This window comes from Solanum dulcamara, chromosome 7, assembly GCF_947179165.1.
Source record: "Solanum dulcamara chromosome 7, daSolDulc1.2, whole genome shotgun sequence".
Lineage (NCBI taxonomy): Eukaryota > Viridiplantae > Streptophyta > Magnoliopsida > Solanales > Solanaceae > Solanum > Solanum dulcamara.
The window spans coordinates 9158926-9180566 of record NC_077243.1 but is presented as its reverse complement, the minus strand read 5'-3'; the positions used below and the strand labels follow the sequence as shown (position 1 = coordinate 9180566).

General features: G+C 32.9%; 3 protein-coding genes across 5 annotated transcripts; 1 reads left to right on the top strand and 2 right to left on the bottom strand.

Annotated features, from left to right (window-relative positions):
* Positions 1-653: 653 nt before the first annotated feature.
* Positions 654-4484, bottom strand: LOC129896800 (plant cysteine oxidase 2-like). 2 transcript variants are annotated; one of them, XM_055972768.1, is made up of 5 exons: positions 4166-4484; positions 2671-2795; positions 2444-2585; positions 1395-1628; positions 654-936 (listed from the first exon to the last, which is right to left on the bottom strand). In XM_055972768.1, exons 1-5 carry the CDS (start codon positions 4404-4406, stop codon positions 818-820), a joined length of 861 nt encoding a protein of 286 aa, XP_055828743.1. In that variant the 5' UTR covers positions 4407-4484; the 3' UTR covers positions 654-817. The 2 variants fall into 2 exon arrangements, with proteins under 2 accessions (XP_055828743.1, XP_055828744.1); XM_055972769.1 differs by having other exon boundaries at positions 4223-4484.
* Positions 4485-11740: 7256 nt separating this feature from the next.
* On the bottom strand, positions 11741-16518 carry LOC129895998 (nuclear ribonuclease Z). 2 transcript variants are annotated; one of them, XM_055971805.1, is made up of 7 exons: positions 15971-16518; positions 15792-15862; positions 15481-15568; positions 13708-13781; positions 13003-13071; positions 12781-12855; positions 11741-12205 (listed from the first exon to the last, which is right to left on the bottom strand). In XM_055971805.1, the coding sequence occupies exons 1-7, from the start codon at positions 16374-16376 to the stop codon at positions 12131-12133; spliced, it is 858 nt and encodes a 285-aa protein (XP_055827780.1). In that variant the 5' UTR covers positions 16377-16518; the 3' UTR covers positions 11741-12130. The 2 variants fall into 2 exon arrangements, with proteins under 2 accessions (XP_055827780.1, XP_055827779.1); XM_055971804.1 differs by having other exon boundaries at positions 13708-13821; positions 15473-15568; positions 15971-16515.
* Positions 16519-17107: 589 nt separating this feature from the next.
* Positions 17108-19945, top strand: LOC129896192 (probable pectate lyase P59). The gene is made up of 4 exons (XM_055972036.1): positions 17108-17324; positions 18646-19297; positions 19395-19637; positions 19724-19945. Exons 1-4 carry the CDS (start codon positions 17134-17136, stop codon positions 19943-19945), a joined length of 1308 nt encoding a protein of 435 aa, XP_055828011.1. The 5' UTR covers positions 17108-17133.
* The last annotated feature ends 1696 nt before the right edge of the window (positions 19946-21641 follow it).

Genomic DNA, 21641 nt, shown 5'->3' with positions numbered 1-21641 from the left:
TTGAAAACTTCTTATAAGTTAAAAAAAAATAGGTGCAGGCCAAATTTTTTTTTTTAACTTATAATCTATTTTCAACTTATAAACTGATTAAAATAAGTTCATCCAAATAAACCCAACTATTTATTGAAGTTTATTTTAATCACAAAATGACTTCAAGTTGGTCAGTCAAACACTCAAAAAAAAGCTGAAAACAACTTATAAATCAATCCAAACGGCCTCTATGTAACTAGCCTGGTTACACCTAAAGCAAGTCCATTCATTTGTGGGCCCTGTAGTTGGAGCCTTGGAGGTGATCCAAATCTGGGCTTAATAGTGGATTCTCATTCTTGTCTGATAACACGGCCCATGTAATTTTCTTGAAGCGTTCACAAATAAGTACAAAAAAAAATCAATTTTAAAACCAACATTTAAATCAAATTCATAGTGCGTATAGATTTGTAAGAACAACTTCTGATCGGTCCACATAGACAAAATGTAGGACTGGACAAAACTTTCCACCTCTTGATTTCTTAGAAAAAAGTAAAGAATTCAACTAAAGACACATATGACTAAAATTCAGTTATTTTAACTTGAATTGAACCGACCAATTGGAGTGCAAGATATTTTAGCGCTATTTAACTAGAAAAGTCATATATAGGGACATGGTTGCTCTGTCGGTCAAAATAATTTTATTCACTAGCCAAATGTATATATAAAAAAAATATGGTATTTTGTATCAAGAATGTATATTATATGTATACCATACAATAATATACAAAATATATATACATTTGCTAGTTATTATTTTGGTAGACAATTTTACACTAGGGTGTTTAATTTATTTTTTAATTGTAGGACCTTCATATGTTCCTCCCAACACAACGAACTGTTTGTTTAGTTCTTCAAGCCATGCATATGATCTTGTCTCCTCTTCTTCCACCTCCATTTCTTTAACATCTGCATAGTCACAAATTTATGTATATAATATTATATAATACTAGTATATAAAGTTGTTGACGAATGACAAAAGTCCCACATTGGTGGTTAATGAAATGAGTGAATTCCTTATAAGACTTGGACAATCTTCCTTCCTTTGAGCTAGCTTTTGGGGTGTGAGTTAGGCCTAAGACCTATTTAATATGGTATCAGAGCAGGACCCATCTCATTCAATGTTGGGCCCCCGAAATTAAAATCGCCCACACCAGATGCTAAGCACTGGGCATGAGGTAGGTGTTGAATAATGACAGAAGTCTCACATTGGTGGTTAACGAGATGTGTAGACTCCTTATAATGATTGGACAATCATCCTCCCTTTGATTTAACTTTTGAAGTGTGAGTTAGACCTAAGACCTATTTAACAAAAGTAAGTAGAAATCAATTTATATTTGAGAAATAATAATAATATAATTTCATACCGGAAAAAGTAATGTTATGATAGGTGTAATGTTGATAATATGTACAACGACGGCCTTCAGCTTCAGAGTAGGGTGGTCCTAAAACATCAAGTAGGATACATGGTGTTAGAGCCTTGAAGCAATGCATATTTCCTCCTGATTCTGGAAATAGAACTGTAGCATTGCATGGTGCACTGAAGTCTGCGTCAGCGTGTACTTTTGCCAGCCTCAGCCTACATTCCTCTTGCCCGCCATCTGTAAATTAGAAATAAAACTTTATGCTTTTAAATGTATCATAACATATGTGGTATACGGGATGATAATTGGGCGGGTTTAGTTAAATTTGAACAACACAACAAACAGGTCAACCCAAATTTGATTGGGTCAAAAGGGGTTATAGAATGGGTCAAGATCCAACTCAATCCAATTTTTGCTAAGTTTTAGTTATTTTATTTGTTCTTTTTACAATATTTTAGTATCTAATAAAATTATTTTTTCTTTATTATGGCTATATATAATATATTTTGATAAGATTTCTCTCGAGTGAATTTGGGTTACATACCAACCCAATTTTTAATGGACTAAAATGGATTGAGCTAATAAATGAGCGAGTCAATAACCCACTGAAACTTAAATGAATTGGGCAGATTGAACGGATTGGGTTTGATTTTGCCAACCCATAAATGTATATAGTGCAGTTTTTTGGGATATAAAAGAAATATGAAAATATCCCAGTCTTTCTTTTTTTGTTAAAATGAACTACAATAAAGAAATAGCGACAAACAAAATGGAAACAGACCTATATATATATATATAGTACAACTAGCTATAATTAGAAAAAATAGTAACCTAGATCATGATAATATTAAAGAAATTAACTAATTTCATACATAATTAACTTTATAGTGCTATTGTGCTAATAGTGCAAATATTATTTATATGATGAGTGTATATAAGTTAAATGGATGCATGCTCAATAAAATAGTGTCAATTATGCATTAAAATTCTTGTAATATAATTGATTGAATAGATGCATAAATGTATACTACAAAATTAAAGGATTTTCTTACAATGGTTAAACTGGTCGTGATTTTTCACCCAATCGTATGACTTGGTGTGCATGGTTCCTGATAGTAGCTTGCTGAACACCGTCATGCCAGGATGATTATGAAGAGGAATTACCCCTGAAGGTGGCAAACAAAAGATCCCTATCTACATTTAAAAAAAAATGAACAAGTTAATTCCATTAATTATTTGAAAGATCAAAAATTAATTAAAAGGACAATATAATACATACCGAAAATTTGTTGCATTCATGGAGCTTAATGTAAGTGACAAGAGGAGATTCCTTGGTTCCAGGACTTGTACACGAAAATTCCAAGCTTGGTGCAGTAAACATGATGTCTTTTGGTTCCAAACTATCTGCAAATTATACGCAAAATAATTAAAGACCGTTATAAACTTGACACATTTTATTCAGACTTTTATAAACTATATAAGTAATCTTGATTGCCCTTGAACTTGGCTATGTGATACCCGAATGTGAAGTTTCTGAATTAAAGAGAGAGTAGCTGTCAAACAATAGAGGAAATTAACTTATTAATGGCTTGAGAATTAATTAATTCAATACACTTCTAAAATAATTAAATTATTCATTTGACAAAGTAAACTCACATCTCCAAAAGTAATAAAATATCAAGAAGGAAAGAAAAGGGAACTATATGGCATGGAGAGGCAAATTGTCATTAATTAGAGGCATATTAAAAATTTGAACACCACATTCAAAGTGTAGAGTGTTGAGAGATTTAAAATTATTTGTATCAAATTAGCACTAGCTAGAATCCTTACCTACTAAAGGGGCAGGCCTGCACGCCTTTATTTGAGACTACAAAGGTAGGCGGTGGACTCTTACTCTTTCATTAGGTAAGGAAAGAAGGGGCCTAAGCACGGCAACTCTATAAAATTCTATTTCGAAATACTAAGACCTATCCGCTATGATATAATAAAAATATCATTATGTCATGGTCAAGGGTGAAGCTAGAAGCGGACATACAAATTCGGCTAAATCACTGATTTTAGTTCAAATCTTATGTTTATATTAAGAAAATTCACTAAAAATGTATTAAATTAAATTCAAAACCTAACTTGTTGACAATCAATATCGGTACTTGGCTATTCTAGAATTTAAAACCCACAAAATTTAAATGTTAGCTCCGTCTCTGATCATGAGTAAGCAAATAGAGATATAAACATACCGACACAATCTGGCGTTAGTATAAAGTTTATTAGGCGTATGTAACAGCTTCACTTGCTCATTAATTAATTAATCCACCTAGTGAAATTTGAACATCTTGAAAAAAAATATTTAAAAATGAACTTTTTGATCTAAAAGAAATGTCTGTATGACTATATATCATTTTATTAAAAATAAAATAAATATTTTATTCTTTTTTGAATGGATTAAAAATAAAAGTGGGTAAACTCAGACACATGAAAGTATAAAAAGAGGAACAAGTATATGGGTTCAAAACTTAAACTTGAGATCTGATTGTGGAATATTGGAAATGTATATTTAACCTTATCCATACTTATTTTTTGATATAAATATACATAGAATTTCATGAACTCGAAATACTAAGATGAATAATTGCAATATTAAGGGGTTACGTTCATCTATCTAGGAATGTTGAAATCTCTTTAAACTTTTTAAAGTGGGTTTATTTTGAATTCTCTTACCGAAAATCTTGACTACAACCACACTAGGGCAAAATTAGACATAGATACATACATACCCAGTAAGGAGGTTAGTCGTTGGATGTCGTGGGGAGGAGGCACATAACCAGCCTTACCATTTGCAAATACTTGCTTGCAAGTATCATACAACTTTTGAACCATATTATTATTATTATTATTCTCCCTTGATCTCTTTCTCTTTTCAGATTCCATCCTCTTCTTCCTTCTCTTCTTCCTTCTATGAGAATAATTATGTCCTGGTAGACTTTTTTTACTTAGCAAAATCCTCCCAATATTCATGCAGGAAAATTAATTAGCGCATAAAATTAAATTTGAGATCTAGTGTTGCAATTTGCTGCAAATCTTAATGGGCATCCTGTCTATATATATTGGGGGCTGGTGAAGATAGGTACGTAGCAACCAGGTGGTGGGGCTGTTGTTTGATAGCTGTAAAATAGCGAGGATTTTATAATGTAAAATATTATTTTCCTCCGTTTTAATTTATATGACATTATTTGATTTGACATAAAAAAATTAAAAATTATCTAAAATAATTTTAATATTAAATTATTTTTAATTAAAAAATTTAATTCAATAATATTTTTTTAAGCAAATTAAAAAAAAATATATCACATAAATTGAGATGAATTTATTTTTCGTTATTAATCAGCTAATTGTGGAAGTCAAAGGTCAGTAAAACCATGGGCCATGCAAAACCATTCCTATGTGCTACAAGAAGCAGCAGACTCTGGATTTTTATCAATTTGGAACAGCTCTCCAAATGTACTAATCACCATTCGACAAGTTTCATTACTACTTTTAACGGCTTACGTACACCATAGTCACCAAACATGGCCTAATGATAACATACTGGTACTCCTCCTATATTAAAATTAGCAAATCAGGAATAATAAAGATGAAAATAAAAAAAGAGTATCCGAGTCCACAGAATTCACTATGTATCCTTAAGAAATTTAATCCCCTCACTGTACCCGAGGTTATAGATTATTTTCTCTCAAGATAAAATGGATAAACTATTAAAGAAGTAGCGATACCTCAAACTTCAATAATTTCAGCGAACTCAAAAGCCAGCAACAAAATCACACAAAGACTCAACTTTGTTTGAAAGAAAATATATATGCAGAACAAGGAAAAATTTGATGTTTAAAAATAAGATGAAAATCCTCTATTTATAGATAACAAAGGGTAGTATGACCATGTGCTTATTGTGGCTTATCGGAACAGACACAACCCTTCTCAAAAGACACAACCATTCAGAAAAGTCGCAACTCTTTTTTAAAAAGTCACAACTTTTTGGAAAAATCACAACCTTTCGAAAAGTCACAACCTTTCATTTTCCATTCACACCTTTAAAACCCAACAATCCCCCACATGAATAGGGAAATGACGATTGTTAAAACATATGCATAAAAATTGTGTGATTTGTAAGTAAGAATTAATTGCATCTAGATAAGTAGGTTTCCCTTTAAACTTTTCGTAGTGAACATATATCGGATATACTCGATCAATCGATAGATTTAATATCTTTGAACAGTCGAGCTTTGGTGTATACCTAGACAACATAAGTCACACAATCAACCCTTTAACTTTTTTTGGTTCTCATTGTTTTATTCATTTCAGTCATGAACACTTCTTGGTTCATAAGTGCGTAAAGAACTGGCCTTACAGGATTCTCCTTGAAGCGGCTTACACTTCACACTTACATAGGTGATATCTAAATGTGTTATCCCATAGAAACACCATTTGATATGCCCTGTATCAAATTTAGATATCATTAAAAGGTCTTAATACCTTATCCTTATTACTGAACATTGTCGCATCATAAGAATGGATCATAAAAATTATTTTGACAATGTTGAACCGTCATCAATGACTTTGTTTGATCTTCTTGAACCTAGATATTGGGATCTCCAGTCTTGTAGGTAGAGTTACCGCTACGATGATTTATCCTCGGCCATAGTCCCATTCCCTTTGATAATCGCTCAACTCCCTCTCTAGTTAAACCTTTTATAAGTGGATCGGACACGTTATCCTTTGAATTTACATAGTCAATTGTGATAATTCCATTAGAGAGTAGTTTCCTAACGGTATTATGTCTTCGTCTTATATGACGAGACTTATAATTATACATAACATTCCCAACTTTCTTATTGCAGCTTGACTATCACAATATATGCATATAGGAGCCATTGGGTTGGGCCAAAATAAAATATCTTCTAAGAAATTTCGGAGTCATTCTGCTTCTTCACCGACCTTGTCTAAGGCTATAAACTCAGACTCCATTGTAGAGCGAGCTATACATGTTTGTTTGGAAGATTTCCAAGATACCGCTCCTCCACCAATGGTGAAAATGTATTCACTTATGGACTTAGTTTCAGTTGACCCAGTAATTCAATTTGCATCACTATATCCTTCAACAACTGCTGAATATTTATTGTAATGTGAAGAAATTTTTTGAGTATGTTTTAAATACCCCAAAACTCGTTTCATTGCCATCCAATGATTTTGATTGGGATTACTCGTGTATCGACTCAATTTACTTATAGCACAAGTTATGTCTGGCTGTTTACAATTCATAATGTACATCAAACTTCCCAACACTCTTGCATAATTCAACTGAGCTTGACTTTCACCTTTATTTTTAGCAAGATCAAGGTTCACATCAATTGGTGTTTTTGCACTTTTGAAGTTCAAGTACTTGTATTTTTCAAGTACTTTTTGGATATAATGAGTTTGAGACAGTGCTACACCTAACGGAGTTTTGTGAATTTTAATTTCCGATATCAAATCGGCAACTCCTACAACTTTCATATCAAATTTACTAGAAAGTATACGCTTAGTATTATTTATGTTAGCAATGTCGTTACTCATTATTAGCATATCATCCACATATAAGCAAAAAATAACAACTTTGTTTGGAGTGTGTTTAATGTAAACACATTTATCACACTCATTAATCTTAAATTCATTTGTCAACATAGTTTGGTCAAACTTCACATGTCATTGTTTAGGTGCTTGTTTTAGTCCATAAAGTGACTTAACAAGTTTGCAAACTTTATTTTATTTAGCAGGAACCACAAAGTCCTTAGGTTGTTTCATATAAATTTCTTCCTCCAATTCTCCATTTAAAAAAGCTGTTTTTACATCCATTTGATGGATTTCAAGGTCATATACTGTAACTAGTGCAATTAACATCCGAATGGATGTAATCCTAGTTATAGGAGAGGACGTATCAAAACAATCAAGGCCCTCTTTCTATCTCAATCCTTTGACAACAAGTCTTGTCTTATATTTGTCAATAGTTCCATTAGCTTTCATTTTTCTTTTGAAAATCTATTTTGAACCCAAATGTTTATTTCCTGGAAAAAGATCAACCAATTCTCAAGTATGGTTGATCAATATTAAATCAATCTCACTATCGACAACCTCTTTTCAAAAAAATGAGTCCGCAGCGGACATAACCTCTTTGAATGTTTGAGGCTCATGTTCAAGAAGAAATGTTATAAAATCATATCCAAATGAAATAGACGTCCTTTGACGTTTACTGCGCCTTAGATTCTCTTTATTAGGTAAATTCTCCTTTGGTTCTTCTCGAGGTCGTTTAGACCCTTCACTAGATACTTCAAATCTAGTTTTATATGGATAGATATGTTCAAAAAATTCAGTATTATCTGATTCTATTATCGTATTGTCATGAATATCCGAATGTTCGGACTTATGAACCAAAAATCGATATGCTTTACTATTTGTAACATATCCAATGAAAACACAGCCCACGGTCTTAGGTACTATTGTAACCCTCTTAGGTTTAGGAACTTGGATTTTGGCTAAACATCCCTACACTTTGATATATTTCAAGTTTGATTTTCTTCCTTTTCATTTCTCATATGAAATAGAGTGTGTTTTGCTGTGAGAAACTCTATTGAGTATTCGATTTGCTGTAAGGATGGCTACCCCCTATAAGTTTTGTGGTAAACTTGAACTTATAAGTAAGGCATTCATCATTTTCTTTAAAGTTCGATTTTTTTTCCTGCAATTCCATTTGATTGAGGTGAGTAAGGGGCCGTAGTTTGATAGATGATTCCATTTCCCAAACATATTTCTGCAAAGGGAGATTCATACTCTCCACCTCTATCACTTCTTATCCTTTTTATCTTTTTACCTAACTGATTTTCAACTTCAGTTTTGTATTAGCTAAATACTTCTATTGCTTCATCATTACCACTCAACAAATAGACATAAGTTGATTTCATATCACAAATTTCATTGTGAATCAATTCTAATGAATCATTCCTTTCAATAGATTTACAAGGATGCTTAGTATACTTAGATTCAACATAAAATTGACATTTTGATTTATTGCACACAAAATTAAGTAAAACTTCTAAGTTGATTAGTTCTCACAAGGTTTTGTAATTGACATTTCACAAACGTTCATGTCATAAACAATTTGACTCAAGCAAGTAAGAATGACCAGAAATATTGAGTTTGAAATCCTCTGTGAGATTAATCTTTTTCTACAAATATTTTGTTCTTATTTATTACAACTTTGTCAAATACAACCATTGTTTAAAGTCAATACCTTAATAGTTGTTCTTTACAAGAGGATCTTTCCATAACCTTCAATTTTAATGGTTGCAGAATTATCCATGAACATAGAGTCATCGAATTCAATAAGAGCATATGAACCGAATGTATTTTAATTGACATGTATTTTCATGAAAGATCACAACATTTTAAGTGACACTTTTTTATAAGAGAACACAACTCTTTTGAATATATATACATATATAATTTGATAGTTTCATTGTAGTCATATCATATCATATACTAGTAAAAGAGAAACTCAACGATCAAAATATATGCTCCAAGAATTTTGTGGGTGTAACATAATACAAGAATGTCATTCAATTTCATATTTTGTGCTTCCACATTTAAATTAGACACCAAGGCTAATTTTGTCTTTATCACAAGCAAAGAACTCTCATATTTTAAATATGATCTCAATTTTTTTTTTCAAGTATTTGAAAATAATTTTCCACATATTTGTTTTCTCATACTTTCAAATGTATACTATCAAAATACATATTGACAGCACAAACCTATTTTAAAGATAATATTCTACAAAAAAAAATTATAGTGCTTCTATTTTCTCTGACAATCTTTGCATATTGTCAAAGTTTAATTCACAGAGGCATCTATTGCAGGCACAAAATCATTAATTTTATGTCACTAGCATATTTTTTTTTCTTTGTCACAATTAGACAGACCACTTAATATTGAAAATACTATACTAAAGATTGCATCTTTGTACGATTTGTTTCTACTTAACAATGAAGTTTTTATATTCTTCAAATCGTAAACTGAATGAACTTTGAATGCTAATGAAGTTTTTATGACTTCAAATCAATTTCAAATTCAGACAGAGTACAAAACCAAGAGGTTTTAATCTCTAAAAATAAAAAATATAACACTGTTTCTAGTTAATGATGAGGTTTTTACATTCTTCAAATCATTTACCCTTTATATTCTCTACAAAGTTTTTATACTCTTCAAGTCAGAATATTCATTCAAACACAGTGTTTAATAAATTGGTGAAATTTTTATATTCTTCCAACCAAATGCACAGTCTGATTTATTCGGTGAAGTTTTTTTATATTCTTCAAACCAAAGTAGTAGAAAATCAAAAGATATTAGTTTTCAAACATCAGACACAATCGAATTTCATACAGAGTAGAAAATTACACAAGTTTTAGTCTCCAAAACAAAATTAGAAAATCATAAGGATATGATTTTCTTTTCAAAAAACTTTCCTTCATTACCAAGTTTGTTGGACTGAATTTAAATCTATGAATGGTTAATTTTATAGAGCTTCCACGTAGTCAGACCAAATAATGTTTTTTGTATGGAAAAAATTTAATATTCGATAAAAAAATTTATATTCTTCAAATTGAATATTAATTTTTTTTTCTTTTTCTTTTCTGAAAAAAAAATATCTTGCTATCTACATTTTTGGATTAAGATCCTTGAAAGATGCATCCAATATTGGATGTAATACACACAAAAGTTTTTCTCTATCCAATTTTATCACAACAAATAATAAACCTTTGAAAATAGTTTGTGAAAATTATTAAGACAATAACACATTATTTAACTTAATCATCTTTAATTTGACCAAGGTTATGGTAAGAAAAAAAATACTACTTTGTAGTATCAAGTCTAAGATTTCTTAATAATGTAGTTACTTAGACATATCAGAATTATATAGATATCATGGCAATGACTTCTAAGATCTGTCGTGCTCCAATCCAAAAATCTCAGATATAGAAAAAAACAATTAAATTCCTTAAGTTTGTTACTCTTCCTATATTAAGGTTAGCAAATCAGAAACAATAAAGATGAAAATAAAAAACGGTATCCGAGTCCACAGAATTCACTATGTATCCTAAGAAATTTAATCCCCTCACTGTACCCGAGGTTATAGATTATTTCCTCCCAAGATAAAACGGATAAACTATTAAAGAAGTAGCGATACCTCAAACTTCAATAATTTCAGCGAACTCAAAAGCCAGCAACAAAATCACACAAAGACTCAACTTTGTTTGAAAGAAAATATATATGCAGAACAAGGAGAAATTTGATGTTTAAAAATGAGAGAAAAATCCTCTATTTATAAATAACAAAGTATAGTATGACCATGTGCTTATTGTGGCTTATCGGAACAGACACAACCCTTCTCAAAAGACACAACCATTCAGAAAAGTCGCAACTCTTTTTAAAAAATCACAACTTTTTGGAAAAGTCACAACCTTTCAAAAAGTCACAACCTTTCATTTTCCATTCACACCTTTAAAACCCAACACATACTTTTTAATCAAACGTACTTTTAGTAAAAATGATTTGGAAGTGTATTTTAATTTTGAATTGTACTTCAATTTTGTCGGTTGAGATGTTGGAATATGTTCAGCAATTCTCATATTCACACGTATTTTACAACTTTCTTAGTACTATTTAATTTGGGTTATTTCATTATTCCAAGTGGAAAGAATGAGTTTTTCATGATCCATGAATTGCAGAGTCACCGAGGAAATCGAGTGAAGGCATACATGAAAATTAATAATTAAGATTTAATTGATTAAACTAAGATTCTAATTATGATTTAGATAATTAATATTTCATAAGAAAATAGTAGCGCCAGCATCATAGCAATATATATTATCTTGTCCATAAATATATTTTAATAACTTTTCTCTATTCTAATTTTTTCCCCCTGTGTGTCATGATTTATTCAAATGTCATCGACGGATTAATATGTCCATACTATTCTTAGATATGTGAATGCGTTTACATGTCCTCTTATCTGCAATAAAATTGCCAACTACTATCATTTATCTTTTTTTGGCATGTTACAAAACATTAATTTTTATGTGACTTCCAAATAATAAATCTCCTTATGTCTTTTGACATTTGCACTCAGAGTTTGCTCCAACTCATAAAAAATATCCCAATACCCCCAACTCCATTAAAAGTCCCTAGCTCCGCCCAGTTTGCCAAGTTCTTGGAGGTGAAAGATCTTTTGCCAGGTGCACTTTATTTGCACCTATACTTGGATGGAAAAAGAAAATTAATACATTAAGGATGTAATATTAATTATACACCATTCTTCTTTCTCTTTCAAAAATATAAAATAGATGAGGTGTTGAGGCTTAGCCATCAAGATTATAGTTTCCAACTGAGTCATCAGATTCATTGCTATTTTGGTTAAATACAAAACAGATTATTCCAAATAAAGATTAAATACAAATCAGATTTCCCCAAAAATCTATCAGATGTCCCCGAAGGACCATTGTAAATCAGATTGAACTGGATCTGGCTTAATTTTAACTACAATTAGCTAGCTTCCATGGCAACACTTTTCCTTCATCATTAGTGAAATAAGCCAAATCATAGGGGAGAGAAAATGGAAATGTCCGAAGAAGCTCATACGTAGATTTGGCCTTGCATCAAAAGCCTTCTGTAAGCGCAAAAACTCTGCCTGCCAAAGGCGGAGGTATTGCAGAAATAGCCTCCTGAATAACCTGATAGTGAAATTTTTTGTTAGAACGGTACAAAAGCAATGAACCAAGTTAGTCCTAGAATCAGGTCCTTTCTCTACTAGGGGAAAGATCGATTAATTGATAAACCTTAGGAACACGAAATGGTAGGAATCCCCACTTTCCTAACACACTTTCAAGGGTTCCAAAACATTGATCGGAAGTACTAATGTTGTAAAACCAAATGATAAAAATTACTAAATGGGCTATTAATTGGTTTTTGAGAGAATGAAAAAAGACCACAAGTGGATAGTTACTACTTACTACCAACATAGTGAAGACAGGCATAAGAAATTAAACACAGTTGAATTCCATTTCTATCCTAGTTACCATTTTTCCACAAACAAATATAAAAGTACAGAGAGTAAAAACTTGAGAGTATGCCATCCCGTGAACGAGGAAATATTGCTGGACTTTATAAGAAACTCAACAAGAGTAGTTTCTAGAAGTTCTGAATCTAGGAAGAAGTTCTGAATCTAGGATACTTGGTTTAGATTTGGTCAGGGTTTGGTGTGTGCGTCAAGAGAGAGAGAAAGAGAGAGAGAGAGAACCAGACTTACATCCAACTGATAGCGGGCCGAAAAGTGGATTAAAAGGATTGCTTTATTCTGAAACATGTCTGCGAAATTGATAATCTGGTAGGATGTCATCAAAGCATAAAGAATAGTACATCAGACTCCTAAATAATTTTATAACGCATTCAGGATTTTAGTTTTCTATCTTCCAGTAAAATCTTGGGGTTAATAAACAGGGATATCAGGAATTGATGCAGAAAGAACCACCTCAGACAGATGAGTATGTCCATATTCTCTTGCATTATCACCTGTCATTTTGTCCTCCACGTAAGTGCTCTGGAGAATAATCACAAAGAAGAACTTATCTCTGGAACCAGTAATGTTGGAAAGGCAAATTAACAAAAGATCTTCCCACTGCTAATTGTATTGTACCAGCTATGATGCTATTTGCATAAGACTGAGCACAAGTAATGATACTAATCCAAGAGTAAGTTATTAGTAAAAGATGAATAGGCTAATTAGTTAATCCAATTGTGTTGTCGTCATAAGGATAAGTGATACATACAAGTCAGCAACTTTGTTAACTCCATAAGTTGATGAATTCATGCTCTTGATATAGTTGGATTATACAGAAAATGTGTAGGAGACCTACTAAAAATTAACTCAGGAAAGTGTCATAAGTTGAAGATAACAAGATATGCAGTAAGAATGTTAAAAATCAAATAGTGGACCTCAAGGCCTTATGTCATCCTCCCTGAAGTGTTTGCTAAAATTTAAGAAAGATACTGGAGTCATTAGAAGTCCAGATAGTATATATTAGATATAGACTGGAAGTAGAAAAACCACACATAAACCTCATTCTGAAAATATTCTTTCAAGGGAAAAAAAAATAGCGACATTGAATCACAGAAATTGAGTGTCCTGTTTCAGATGAGGTACATTTTTAGCAGGTGTTAAAGACAGGGAATTTACCTCCATTATGAGGATTTTTGCCCTCAAAACATCAACATTTTTGGGATCCTTAATAAAGTCTGACATTGTATCTCCTGTAAATGCAATTTCAGGTGCAGTTGTAGTGTATGTGATCTGTCAAAAACCGAAGCTAATCTTTGTCATACTGATACATAAGATACGCAGGAAGTTTGTTGCAGATGCATTCTTGTGCAAGATTATATACCAAAAAATGCTGCACAGGTGCAGGGTGCACCTTTGGCAGAAAGGAATTGCTCAATGTAAAAGCATACAAACAGTGAAAGCCATAAAAAAGACAAAAGAGGATTAAATCCTCAAATTGGTCCAAAGTTTTTAAAAAATACATGGGCATCCCATTGGTACAGAAAAGAGAAAAGTAACAAACAAAGAAGGAAGAAAGTAAGACAATAGTTATTTTTATAGTATAAAGATTCTTTGGCTGTTTTTCCCAGCAACGGAACTCTCCAACACCATGAAGCTTACCAGAACCAAGATGTACAGAATGGTGAAAAGATGGAGAAGAGGCAGACACAACAACAACAACAACATACCCAGTGGAATCCCACAAGTGGGGTCTGGGGAGAGTAGGATGTACGCAGACCTTACCACTACCTCATGGAGAAGGGGCAGACACATTCAGCTAAAATATAAAAGGGAAAAGGATGTAAAGAGATTGTATATTGCGATAGAGAGGCTTTCATTCACATTGTCGAGACCCTGATATTTGACGAGCATAGAAAGCATATAGGGTGGATTAAGTTTTGTCTGTGACTGGACCTTGAATGGGCTTATTTGACTTCATTATGTGCCTTCCTTGCTTCATCTTGCAGATATTTTTACAAAGGCCCTACCCGGTCCTCACAATTAATCCATTTTGTCCAAGTTGGGCGTTACTTCAGAATTCAGATCCCCCCGACTAGGGGAGTGGGAGTGGGAGTAGGATTGGATGACTCATACCATTTAGTTTAATAACTGTACAATTAGTTTTAATCATTCTGCTATCCACAATGTAACTTAATTACTTAGGGTGTTGGAAAATGTATTGGGCTCTTGTACCGGGTTATTGAGTCGCTATTTGTATCAACACCATATAAAGAGCTCAGATATTTTAGAAGTGAACCGCATAGTCAATTTCCCATTTTTCATTTATGTTCGCTCGAACCTGTCATCTCTTCTCTCTACGAAACTCTAGTTCCATATTACTTTAAAAGAAAAGTTATGACCAAGCAACAAAATAATAGCGTCACCCAGGCTACAAAACCTTAGTGCCATGAAGTGTCACATTTTGATGGATGTTTACGTAGAGCATTAGCAAACACAATAAAGTACTTTTGAAGCAACGACTGATCTAGGTTTTCGAGAAAATAATGGAAACAAGTGTACAACTTCTCAAACCACAAAAAGTTGCACCCAAGGCCTAGCACCAACTAAGTGAGTAAAAACCTAGGAGAGCAAGGTTCAACTTCCGGCAAAGACAACACTAGGTGATTTCTCCCCATCTAATTAAGCTTTGGTGGGCAGAGCTAAAAAGGTATTTGTGCTAGTGGAAGGTAGTAGGTAGGTGGAATAGTCAAGGTGTGCACAAGCTGACTAGACAACCTGTTATCAAGAAAATAAAAGGTAAAAACTTCTCAAACCACAAGAAGTTGAAATCCACCAAAAATGGCTTTCAAAATCCAAGACCCCTTGGGTTGGAATTCAAACCAGCCTTAAGAAAAAAATGCAATCGGATAAATTTATATTCGACTATGATATCATGACAGACCTCCACACCTGATAACTTTAACTTCTTAATCTCTTCTCCTGTAAGGCCAACATATTCTTGCTTAAGCTTCTGCTTCACTGAATATACTATATAACCCTGCATCATAAAAACCAGGTGATTAAAACCTCAAAAAGACATCAGTAATATATGTAGAGATCAAAATGCAAAGGTCATAACATCCTACTGTAGCAGCTGCTTCTTCTCGTAGAAAGCACAAACCGCATTTTTTTGCTTCAAATCCACTTAATACCGGCAAAAAGGAAGCATGGACAGGGAAAATATGCAAATGAAACCCAGAGCATTAAGGAAAGTACTCAACCTGGCTAGGTATGACATGATAAGTCTTAAATGCTCTAACTTTAAGATCCTTCCTCAAGTAGAATTCTTCTCCTGTGTATGCAAAAACAAATTCAATAAAATTGTGAAATAAGAGCTAACTCAGAATTTTTAATAACTAATTAGGAGAGGTATATATAATCAATACAAGTAGATTTTTACCCACATCCAAACCAATCAAAGTATGGTTCAATTCTGAGTGATCCATAGCTCGGTGAGCTTCAAAAAGCTTCTCTACACTTTCTTTGATTACTTTTGGTACAATAACAGTGGGAGGTTTCATTCTGTAAAGGGAACGAGTCGCAACATACATAGGTAGTCCTCCTATGTGGTCCATGTGGCCATGAGAGATGAAAAGGAACTGCTGGGAGATGGCACGCTGAGGACACTTGCCAATGTCAAAGGCTAAGTTAAGCGTGGGAACTATTATGCACGTCTCATGACCTGCTATTGATATCCCTTCAAGGGAGTATCCTTCAATCTGCAAGCCCCTTTCCCTCTTCTGGCTACTGTTACCCCTCCGATTTGAATTGATAGATTCAGAATCTTTCGTCTTTTTTCCCTCCATTTTGCGTAACACTGATGAACTTGAACAGAGGGGAGAATAAAACAAGACTAGGGCAAACGTTTCTAATCGCGGAGGAAGAAGACGGGTTTGGGTTTTTGAGGGGTGGATTTGATTAAAATTACTAAACTGATCCTTATGTTTGAGAAGGTTTAAGATAGTTCCTTAAATATATTTTTGAACGGTTTTGGTCCTTTATGTTTACCAAAAAACTGAGTCTCCATTAAATATTTAACAAACTCTGACTATTAGATTTAATGGAAATTATGTAAGAAAAATGTTAAAAGAGAAAAGACACACATAACCAACACTGACAAAATGCATCGAACCAAATCATCTTGAGTCACATGAAAAGCCAATATTTCTTTTAATTCGGTATTAAATTTTAAAAAATTAATTATATTTGATCTGATTATATTTTAAATTATTAAAGATATAATGCAAGTAGGCACAATTTTAGCCTGTGAAAAGGGTGAGAAAAGATAGTACTAATATCCTTTCTTCCGCATGTTAGAAAAAAATTAGTGTCACAAATTTAGAGAGCGATGTAATATTATTTTATAAATTATAATAGATAGACCAATTGATAACCGCTAGAGTGAAAGTGGTTCATTTTTTCCTCACAACTTGTTTATTTACTTCCTCTGCTCTTGCCTCACAACTATGGAGGATATACTCTATCCATTTTTATGAAAAATCATCCACCTTTTTACTTAAAATATATCAAGGGAAACACAATTTCTACGCATGACTATCAAAAATGGGATTCGCAAAGAGTAATTTGTTTTTATTCTTTGTTTTGGTTGTTCTAGTTGTTAGCATTGAGGCACATATTAAGGAGTTTGATGAGGTGTGGAAGAAGCGAGCCGAGCAAGCAAAGAAGGCCGCTCGTCAGGCCTATCATCCTAATCCTAAGATTGTTGCTGACCATCTTAACTACCAAGTTGACAAGTAATTAAGTTCTCTCTCATTTCTTTGTTTTATTTTATTTTTCCCATGCCATAGTATTTTTCAGAATTCATTCCATGTAAAAGTGTCGTTTAACTAGGAACTCTTCATTGGACAATTTCTAGTATGATTATTTACGTGAATTCAACGTAGAAGAAGTTCGCCTTGATTGCCTCCCTTTATTAAGTATTGGGCTAAGGGCGGACCCACCTTATGTCGAGGGGGTTCATCTGAACCTCCTTCGACGGAAAATTATACTATTTATACATGATTAAAATAGTTTTATTATGTATATAAAGTAGATGTCGAACCCCCTTCGACTAGCTCGTGTGTCTACTTATTTAGATTTTGAACCCCCTTATTTAAAATCCTGAGTCCGCCACTGAGATCCCTAACCTAAGAGTCCTAGTTAAACAGGCTCTCTAGATGCCTTATAATTGTCTTTTTAGCCTATTTCCATTTGTACTTGTTGATAAGGCTACATACACTTTTGGAAACTATTAAATTAGGTTCGAGATCTATTGCGTTTACACAGATATTTGAGTACGTAGTCTCACCCAATTCTTGTTTCACCCAATGTTGGGCCTCTGCTCTAGTTGTCAGGTATAGGCGTGCAAAGGTATTACTAGTCCCACATGATCGGAGGATGGATAGCAATTTGTCCCCTTATATGGTCTAGGACATTCCACCCAAATTGGGGCATAGCGGAAAAATTAAGCGCAAAGTTTATTTCTTTAGGAAAAATTACGCGAATAAACAAATATATACTAGTTAATTAGTTAACATAGTTATAGCTTAACTAATTTACAATCGGCCACTAACATTTAGCGTTAATTACTATTTGAGTTTGTATAATTCGCACGTTTGTATAATTTGTATAACTTTTGTCTAATATAATTTGTATAAGTGTTTAAGGTTCAGATGTTTGTGTTGTATAAATTCGTTATTTCAAGTTTATACAAAAATAGCTCAATTATACAAACATATCCGTGAATTATACAAATAATGCAACTTAAACTATAGCTAAAGAACCTAATTAAGTTTATTATAGTGGCTATTTACGAAATTTCTCCATGTCTTTATCACCCTTTTCACTTTTCTATTTGGAGTCGGTTAGAAAATTAAGCTCACAAGTTGAATGCGACATTTAATAGAATAAAAAAACTCCAGTTTTTTGAATAATAAAAAATGTACATAAACTTAACGTTGAACATATCACCATTCCAATAGGAAGACTCCAGTATTTTTATATTATTATATATGATAAATTATGTACATTTTAAATTGACTTTTACTCTAAATTTTGAATGTGCTGAATTTGAAGGGCCATACGAGGCAGCAATAGTAGAAGAAGAGACTTGCACAGGTACAGCGGAAAATGCATGGCTACTAATCCTGTCGACCAGTGCTGGAGGTGTGATCCAAACTGGGCTCGGAACCGCATGAAACTAACAGATTGCGTCCTTGGCTTTGGCCGCAAGACGACGGGAGGCAAAGGTGGAAAAATCTATGTAGTAATGGATAATTCGGACAACGACTTAGTTAATCCTAAGCCGGGCACATTGCGCCACGCTGTCATCCAGCCGGAGCCACTTTGGATTATATTTGCTAAGAACATGGAAATTAGGCTTAACGAGGAGCTTATCATGACTAGCAACAAGACCATTGACGCCCGAGGAAGGCAAGTACACATTGCTCATGGTGGTGGCCTTATGTTACAGTTCATACACAATGTGATTATTAGTAACCTTCACATTCATGATACTAAGGCTGGTAGTGGTGGCTTAATTAGAGACTCTGTCAGTCATTATGGTTATCGATCACAAAGTGATGGTGATGGCATTTCAATCTTTGGATCAACAAATGTTTGGATCGATCACATTTCCATGTCCAATTGTCAGGATGGTCTCATTGATGTTGTTGAGGGTTCCACTGCCATTACCATTTCCAATTGCCATTTCACCAAACATAATGATGTAAATCATATCCAAATTCCAAGCCCTCCTACTTGATTTTGTTTTTCTAATGAGAATAAAAGACAAATGTTTGATTTTTTTTCCTTAAATTTTGTAGGTCATGTTGTTTGGTGCCAGTGATACCGCCTCAGGGGACTCTGTTATGCAAATAACACTTGCATTCAATCACTTTGGGCACGGATTGATACAGAGGATGCCAAGAGTAAGATGGGGATTTGTTCATGCTGTCAATAATGATTACACACATTGGCTAATGTATGCCATTGGAGGAAGCATGCATCCCACCATCCTTAGCCAGGGCAATCGTTTCATCGCTCCTCCAAATCCTAATGCCAAAGAGGTAAACACGAAAAATCATTAATTTTTTCTCACCAACAAGTCTAATAGAAGACTGACGTATTCCCATTTTTTTCCCTGTATGAGTAGGTGACCAAAAGGGATTATGCACCCGAGAGCGTGTGGAAGAATTGGGTGTGGAAATCACAGGGAGATCTTATGATGAACGGGGCATTCTTCGTAGAATCAGGAGATCCAAAACATGCATTTTTGAAAGGTCCCGATATGATCAACTCCAAGCCAGGATCATTTGTGAGCAGCCTGACGCGATTTTCAGGCTCTCTCAAATGCATTGAGGGGAGGCCATGTTAGAGCATTTTCAGCCTCAGCAATAAATAAGATGTCTCCAATACAAATAGTACCTATAAAGTGTATAGAGTTAGCCATTTGCTCCCTTTCTCCTCTTATATACCGAGTTGGTAGTTGGACTGAGGGATAATGAGTGTGAGGATGGTACATTGGCTTTTGTAAGTTCTTCAACAAATTTTGTTATTTTCGTGTATTAATATATGAGTTTAAGTTTTGTGCACTATCAGTGTATAAAATATTTTGCACCATCAGATAAAATTAATAAAATTGACTTGCTATTGCAGGTTACAGATTTTTTTAAAATTATTTTTCTCCAGATTTTAAGGTTATATTTTCCTTTTTCTAAAATTAAATAATTTTGCTTTTGCTCATTATCTCCTTGAAACTTCCATTGTAACTCCCTCTCTGCTCCCATGTTATCTTGCTTTGGTTGTCTTCTTAATGTGATTGAAACACATAACTGCTTTTATGACTTTGTCACATTTTTATGTGATGTTTGCAACTTTGGATTTTATTTTTTTAATAATTAAAATACGAAGGTAATTAAATTGAACTTTGTTTGTAGAGTGGTTATAGTGAAAATAAAATCATGTGCGATTGCAAACTCTTAAACTAGAAGGAGCTTCCTAAGATCGACAATGGTGGAAACATTGATTTTTGTTGAGAGGAAAAGATGGAGAATTCTAGAATCTGATTGACGTCAAAAAAGGAAAGAAACTAATTTGATTAGAGTACAAGCAGGATTCTACTTGTTAATATTATCTTCCTAAATTTTAGTTGTATAAGTCATGGTGGTAACCTTCTAATTTACCTGATAGTGTAAAACAGGTATACAGTGACGATGCATAAAATTTAAACTGTTTTTCTATTTCTACGTACAAGGTAGAAATAAAATTTATGTACGCTCCATTATTCACCCTTTTCAATCCCACTTGTGAAATTTAATGGAAAAAAAATAAGAAATTAAACAAAAATTATTACTAAAAGAAAGAACCAGAATAAGAAATGTGCATACCGTACTAGTTCTGCCACGAAAGGACATGGGGCTCGATACAATTAATGGCCTAAAGCAAATTCATGTAAAAAAAATAAATCGAAATCCAATCTTATAAACTTTTTAGATGGAAAATATCTTTTTAAAATTAACTCATTTCTTTCGTGGATAAATAAATTAAAACAATTGATTTAGAAAAAATTATACTTATAATGGTACATAAAAACAAGAAGGGCAGAAAGAAAAATAAAAGGAGTACAAATATTAAATATACGACGAAAATCACAACCAACAGGTTAGTATATGTATTAATTAATGAGATATACAAACTTAACCTGATTTGTTCTACTCATTTAAACAACTCAAACTAAATCCGAAAAATGAAGCCTATTATTTATAATAATTAAAAAATTATATATTGTATAAAATTAAATACCATTTTCAAGTTTATTTTATATGAAAATTTTGAATTTTCTTGTATATTGATAAAGAAATGCATTATAACAATAAAGTTTAGTGATCTTTAAGTACTTATGTATTAGGTATGATATAATTATATATACGAGAAATAAAAATTCATAAAAAGTTTCAAGTTTATTATCCCGTCTCTTAACTGTCATTGTATTTGTTTTTATAATTTTCAATTCAATTTCTTTCCTTCTCTCTCAATTTTCTGCAACTCACATAGCATGACTTATACCGAGA